Raw genomic sequence first — 7,279 nt, 5'->3', positions numbered from 1 at the left:
CTGGGGGGGGTGGCGGAGGCGGGGGCCCCCCGGACGAAGCAGGGATCACAGCAGCGCCACTGGGATGACCAGGTGGAAGGGCTGGGCCTGAAATGCAGACAACACGAATTAGACGTGAAGCGCGGTCTCCCCGTACACAAGGTCACGTTCCTGCTCCCAAGGCCATGTCCTGACTGCATGACGAGTGAGCAACGCAAGGAAGCACCAAGCAGAAGAACTGGAAATAGTGGTTTCATCAATGGTCAATCAGCTACAGTTCTGTCCTCTTGCGAGACCCTGTCACTGATAAGCTGGCCTTCTTCCTCCTCTTCTCCCTGGCTGGGCTAGTTTTATTCTGTGCCGAAATCAAAACACAGACAACATAAGTGGCACCTTCTTCTGCTCCTCTCATATCTTTCTACATGGAGATAATAAACTACATCAGCCAACTCCGTGGACTTCTACTAACACCAGCTTTTCACCTCATGGGCTACAGCAACACATCCTCCTTTCTGTTGAACAGAGGGCGTGCGATCTCGGCTGGTCTTGCAAAATAACGGGGGGAGAGTCCAGCTCCAAGCACCCCGAGGTTCAGCAAAGCTCTTCAAAGCAGCAGCCTGTTGGAGGGGCTGATGGTGGGTAACTCCACCGCAGTGTTTTGCTGTCTGTAACGGGTCAGTTGAACGAATCCACCTCCCCAGGGGTATTTCCCCACGTTACGCTCTCTCAGAACAGGCTGCTCCTGATACATAATCACAGGTTCAGTTGTTCAGTAAGTGTTATTTTGAAAGACATGCAGGTTTTGACTGGGGAACATTTGGAAACTGTATTTAACATCAGCAGCCTGGTTTTCTTCTTATCTGGTTTTCCTGCAATACTGCCTTATTTCTGTGGTTACTTCTGCCATTATTTCACACTCCTGATGCCATTCTTGAAATGAACCATAGCTGCTATTAGAAATACTTCAAACGTTTGAAGCCCTCTTTGGTTCACGAACATAATAGCTAGTAATTCATTGTGGGTACAGTTAATTGTAATTGCAAAACTACACGCACCTAACTAGAGGCCAGCCTGAGGCAAAAATTGAACTGAGTCAAAATAATGGACTGATGTGAATTTAAAATAACTTTATTGAACTAAGTGGATTTCAAGGACTTACATCAGCTGAAGGACTGAGCCTCCAGTGGTTGCTGTAATATTTTTAGCAGAAAGTGCAAGGAAATGTCTCAGTTTTCTTCCTTTTCTAGGCACATCATTTAAGCATTATATGTGGTTATAAACAGGAATGGATCCAAGTCACAAAACGTATGATCTGAATTGCAAATAGGAATTACTCGTAACTGTTCTAACTCTGCAGGCTTTAGACGAACGCTGGAAATCAAGACCATATGCAAAGTGGCAGACCCAAGCTCTTGATCTGCCTGCAATGAAAAAGGTTTGCTGGAATAGTTATAGTGACAAGCCCTCAACTATAAATGTGGTTTATACCAGGAAGAGAGTTTCTAGAATGAAATAAATTACACAAGCACAGGGGATTCTGGGTAACTATAACAAAATCCATGTTATATGTTTTGCTGGTAACAGGAAGACCACTTAAGAAAAAGAATAAAAATCACAACCTCTACCAGTATTGCTACACAGACAAGAAGTCTACGGCAGACCTGGCCTCCAGCTTCAGAAGAGCCCATCTGCTACGTTTGGACCAGCTGAATATAGGTTTTGTACGAAGCTCGCTGCCAAATGCAGTTTGACTCTGCTGAATGATACAAATCTTCTTCTGGGCTAATACAGTAAGAATCTGTTTGCAACAACGCAGCTACAGGGCCCTGGCCCTGCAATTCTTGCTTTTTGCCTTGCTTTTAGCTCAGAAGGTCCCTGGACCAGTCCTGAGTGATTTAGATACTTTTCCACCTTGGTATCAGAAATCATGTACAGCAGGAGTAGCCTTGGGTCTCTCAGCCCTTTTTCTAGCAGTAACGGGCAGTGCCAACGGGGCTTTTTAAATAGCTGAAAGCTAAGGCTTCATACAGGTCACAACTCGTTCAAAATCAGTACTTACTCAAGTGGGCAATGGCTGATGAAGTCATATAAGGAGGGGTCCTCCTGGGCATAGTCACCTCAGACACAGCAGCATAAGGGGGAGGCAATGGAAGACAGTGTGACATGAGCTGATACCACTGCTGTGGAGGACGAGATGATGGATGGGAGGATGGGGAGGGAGCCTGGCCAAAGGAGCCAGGGGGGCTGGCAATGGTGGGCAGCGGGGAGGAGGGTGCAGCTCCTAGGTGTGGAAAGAAGGACCCATCCACGCTTTTCACCTGGGCCCCAGAGGGGCCTAAAGCAATTTGTTCTTCAGGATGGCCGTTCAGAGGTGCATTTGCTGAGGTCTCCTGGCCTGCTTTATCTGTGGGTCCCCTGACCCCGTTAGGCGGGACAGGAATCACGGGCAGGATGGTGGGACCACGCGGCTGCAGGACATCACCTCTCTGCAGAGGTGGTGCATTTGTGGTGGGGGAAGCAGAAGACCGAGGAGAGCAGGAAAGAGAAGAGCGCCTGAGAGGCTGGCGAGAGGCAAAGGGAAAGTGGGAAGGATGGAGAGGTGGTGGAGACAGCGAGGTTCGCCTGATGCCTGGCGTTACGGTCCTGCAGTTTGGGCAGGCTGGAGGGGAGGAACCTGGGGCCGTTGGCAGCTCGGAGGCCGAGTGCCTGTGCAGAAGCTGCGGGGGCTCTCTGGCTCTCCACGGGGATCTGAGAGAGGATTGACTGGCGGGCTCGGGGACAGCGGGTGCCGAAGAGACGGCGCTGGCATGAGGTGGTGGCAGGGGCACAGCACCAGTGGCAGGAGCAGCGCAGTTACTGCAGGTGGGAGGAGGAGACTGGGGCTGAGAGAGGGGAGAGCACACGCTTATCTGAAGGGTGGAAACTAAAAGAACAGAAAAGACAAATGAAAGAATAAGATGGGTATGCGGCAAGGAACGAAACCAAGGGAAAGCGGAACAGAGAAAAAAGAACCGCAAAGTAAACGCAAACAGAAACTCAAACAAAGCAAAGAGGAGATGGTGCAGGCACCGGCTTGGGGGTTTCCAACCCTTGGCAGAACCACGGGCTGTGTGGAGCAGGACCCTGGCAGCACAGGATGGGCTGCGTGCACGGGTAGGACTGTGTGCTCTGGTACACGGAGGCTCCTCCAAGCCCCATGTGAATCTGAGTCAGGATCACGAGCGTTACCCTTGCACCAGGGGCAGCTGCGAGGGACATGCTGAGCACAGTGGTCACCACCTTGTAGCCAGGGAGGGGACAGCCAGAAGCCCCCGGGAGCCGCGTCCCGCTCCTTGTGGACGCCGAGGCAGGATTTTGGCTATGTTCCCTATGCAGAACAGCACACAATAACCTCTGCTGAAACAGAGTCCAACAACTTCTGGCGCTGACTAAAGTGTGTGTGTATGTCTGAGCTGGTTTCAAGTCAAAAACTAAAAAGTAGTAACAGCTGAGGAAAAACATTTCACTTCTGTGGCTAGATTAACTCAAAAAACTTCCCCAAAACAAAAGCCCAAACACAAGATGGCTATCTTGGCTTGCTTGCTCTGCCTTCTTTCAGAGAGGCAAAGCCATACTTTGTAGTTACAAGCTATTCCTGTCATCTCTTCTCTCAGCTTAGTGCAACTTAATATGCTATAGAAGATTTTCATAAGCTCATTAAATATGTATATTTTTCCATTAAGCTCACAGAAGACTCCTCACTTTATGACCACAAAATCCCCACCGATGAGCATCTAGAGCTATATTTTCCTCTTTGCTGTAGTTTGCTTTGTGCTGCAGAGTGATGGGGAGCACCTGACCCGGCACATCCACCACGTCCACCCCTTCATGCTGACATCTCCTGGAAACGTGGAGTCACTTTTGCAGTGACTGTGCTACCTGCTCTCCTCGTGGGTGTGGAAGAAGCATGGCCAGGCCCCCTTGGTAGGCCTAAAATCCCCCTCAGCTGCACAAGTTTTGCCAAGTGCAAAACCTGCCTAGCTCCACCTGCACGCCCCAGACCTGAGCCTCTGTGAAACAACACAACCATGCCCGAATGCCTGTAAATCCCTAGCTGAAAATGCTTTAAAATCTACTCATAACTACAACCACTTCTAGCAGTCTAGCTCTTGTATAGCACCACACAAAACCCAACTACAACTAGAGGAGACAAGCAGGGAGAGACTGTATCTGCTTGGTTTGATACGTGCCTGTGGTAGAGGTTCTTCTTTCCAGAGATTCCTGGCGCTGTTGCTGTTGCTCCATCACTTGTCTAAAACAGCAATGAAAAAACCCTTGGTCATTAAGTATTCCTTACAATTCTGAGTAAAAGCTTTATACACGGAGAAGCACTCAAGGTGTCTGTCTCGGGTGGTGTGAGCCAGCCCCTCACAGAAATGCTGTTCCCGTGAGATGGAGGTGGGTTTGATTTTACCCTCCCTGGCGGCAGCGGTGCCACTGCACGCGTTGGGGAAGCGTAACCAGGACATTGCCCTGCACCTGCCGGACACTGCAGGGGCTTGTTGATCCATTTAAGATAACTCCTCAGCGGGATCTGCAGGAGGAGTAGTCAGTGCCCCAGGTCCAGGAGAGCACAGCAACCACGCATGTCGTTAACCTGAAGTGCATGAGCACTGCAAGGGAAGAGTAAGGGGCGTCTCACATAAAAGGACACAATCCTGAGTCTTTTACAGATCGGGAGCCCAAAGGACTTGTAGTTAAAATGGAAATACAAGGAAGCTTGATCTGCATGTAGGTGCTGACTGTACAAAACCTGTTTTGGCCAGCTGCACAACCTGGCTGACAGCCTGCCATCTGATGCCCCAGCACAGCCGCCCCTGTGCCGGCCAGTGTGGCCACGGGGACCACGACCCCCGCGTTTCCTCCACAAATGCAGATCACATTGCACTGCTGCTTTTTTGACACCTTCCCACCCAGGAAAAGCTCCCATGCTACCCAGGCCTGGTGTCCCATAGGGAAATGCACCCTTTTCCCAGGGTCTGCTTTCCAGAGATGTGCAGTTCCCAGGGTCTATCAGCAGAGGTCTTCTCTCGCACGCTGTAACGCTTCTGCAGAGAGAGCTGTCACTCTGACCCCTGCCACAAACCCTCCCTGGCATTTATCTTGTTAAAAAGATTGAGAGCTAAAAACTAGACTATTTTCCAGGCTTTTTACCATGCGCATGGATAGGGACTGAAGATTTCAACAATACTAAAACACAACTCTGAAATTACCTTACTGGAACACTTGGTAATAAGGTTTATTATCATTTTCTTCCATGATTTCTAGGCCAAGTTTGCCTTAAATTTGTTCCATATATGTTTGGGCCAGTCTTAACTGCATAGAGATTTCTTTTCTCTGTAACAACTTTACTTCATGGTCTGTATAGTAAGGCAAGCTTAACTCTAGGCAACACTTCTATTTTGACTCCTTATGTAATATTTCAGAGAGATCTTCCAGTTACATTTTTACTTGTACTTTCCTAAGTCTGCAATTTTAAATAATTCTATCTTCTTACATCCAAATAAAAGCTTTTTTAGAAAAAAGTCCAGAAAAATAAAGTTACATTATGTAAGGAAAAAAGAATGTCTTCATTTGCAAAACAGATTTCCCATATTTCAATTCTAATTCAATAGATGGGAGAGGAAAATCCACAATTATAATTATTCGCTGTGGAGGGATCAATCCTAAACTGTTTTTATGTTCAGGACGTGCAATCCATCGAACACCGGCAATTTCTGGAAAACCATTATAAGCAGCTGAGGAGATTATTATACGTGCAAAGGGGAAACAGTTTTGAGGAACAGCCTTAGTTGGCTGATTCAACCGGTTTCATTTAAGCTATGACACTTTAAACCAAATAAATAGAAATCTTTACTTCAATACATATCCTGGCTCGTACTTGATAGTTATAGGCTGAACACATATGCAACAGCACCAATTGTAAACACATACACTAAGAATTTCCTAAGCATACCGTCCCCTCCTTAGCTTAGCATTTATTAGCAAAGTGTGATGATGAAGAACAACTTGACACATATATTTTCCTCGTTAAACCTGTGGGAAATTCTAGGTTTATCTGGAGGACAGACTTGGAAAACTCCAGCCTGACAGACCAGGGAAGAAATATGGGTAAGACGTCTCCAAGTCGCTAGAGCTGCTACAGAGCAGATACAGGTGCGGGGTGCTCCCCAAAACAAGGGTCAGCCACCGCCGTCTGAAGTTGTCGGAGTTCATGCCAGCCCTGTCTGCCCTTGGGCAGAAGCAGTTTAAAAAGTGCCAAACACACCCTCGCACACGTGCTAAAAGGAGAAGTACTTACACTCTTAGGAAGTCAAATTTATTCCAGTGGAACTAAATAAAGCCTGAGATTGGCACAAGGCTGCTTAAAGAGTATGCAAGGAGTAAAGTACAAGAGGGGACAAATTACACTCTGACTTAAAAATATATTCTTTTAACATTTGTGTAAAGGTCGCTAAAAAACCTGTTAAACAGACACAAATTTGCAGCGTAGTTACCATAACTTCATTTCCTTGCGTGCTTATAAGATGTTCAAAAAAAGCTAGGCCTAAAATTAGGTCTGCTCTATGCTTAAAGAATGCATCAGCATAATTAAAGCTGAAGATCCTCTACTGCAGATGCAGTAATATCTAAGTGCATCTACTGGCATAGCTTGTTCCAGTCCAGTGGAGCAAAAGAAGCTTTCCCAGAACCATGTGCCCCGTAGCAGTCAAATAATACCTACCCAAAAGGCTTTTACTGTCTCTAAACAAAAAACAATAAATAAAATATTTTTTTTCTGATGTAGTTCAGCTGCTCACACTTTAAATGTACAGACTAGACACCTAAATTTGAGGTCTGAGTTACATATGGTCTGAAGAATCAGTGATTTCCACTGGTTAAAGGAAGAGCTGGGTCAGGTCTTTCAGCCAGGCGGCGGGGACAGGCGGCATCCCCCCTGCCTCTGGGGGAGCAGGAGCTCTCCTCTGACCTTTATGATAGCTCTGCTATCCCAAAGTAAATCTTACAAATCTCAAGTGAAGTATCATTACCCGCTGACCCATTTAATAGTCATTTGTAAATCCCTACTAAATCTCAGGCCATTCAGAGTTACTCATGAAGGTGCAGGAAGCCAGTTTCCCCTACACTTTCCTTACAGTTTTTGGAGGGGGAAAGAGAGAATCCTAGGTACCTACCGCAGCCTGTGTAAGGGCCTTGTCTTGACTGACCTATACACGGTTTTGTGTAGGGACCAGTCAGAACGGTAGCTCTGGAGCATGAC

At 47.2% G+C, this 7,279-nt stretch overlaps 1 protein-coding gene across 1 annotated transcript in view; it reads right to left on the bottom strand.

The window, feature by feature from the left end:
- Positions 1 to 4: 4 nt before the first annotated feature.
- Positions 5 to 7,279, bottom strand: part of LOC104081395 (ena/VASP-like protein) — a gene marked incomplete at its 3' end in the record, with an annotated part of 122,082 nt that continues 114,807 nt past the window's right edge. The window contains exons 5-7 of the mRNA XM_009584131.1: positions 4,209 to 4,270; positions 2,039 to 2,902; positions 5 to 87 (exon numbers count right to left, since the gene is read on the bottom strand). Of these exons, the coding sequence (XP_009582426.1) occupies positions 5 to 87; positions 2,039 to 2,902; positions 4,209 to 4,270 (1,009 nt within the window). The remainder of the gene's footprint in view (positions 88 to 2,038; positions 2,903 to 4,208; positions 4,271 to 7,279) is intronic.

This window comes from Fulmarus glacialis, unplaced genomic scaffold (genome assembly GCF_000690835.1).
Source record: "Fulmarus glacialis isolate BGI_N327 unplaced genomic scaffold, ASM69083v1 scaffold10528, whole genome shotgun sequence".
Taxonomy (NCBI): domain Eukaryota; kingdom Metazoa; phylum Chordata; class Aves; order Procellariiformes; family Procellariidae; genus Fulmarus; species Fulmarus glacialis.
Note: the sequence above shows the minus strand (reverse complement) of the source record. Positions and strands in the feature narration are given on the sequence as shown.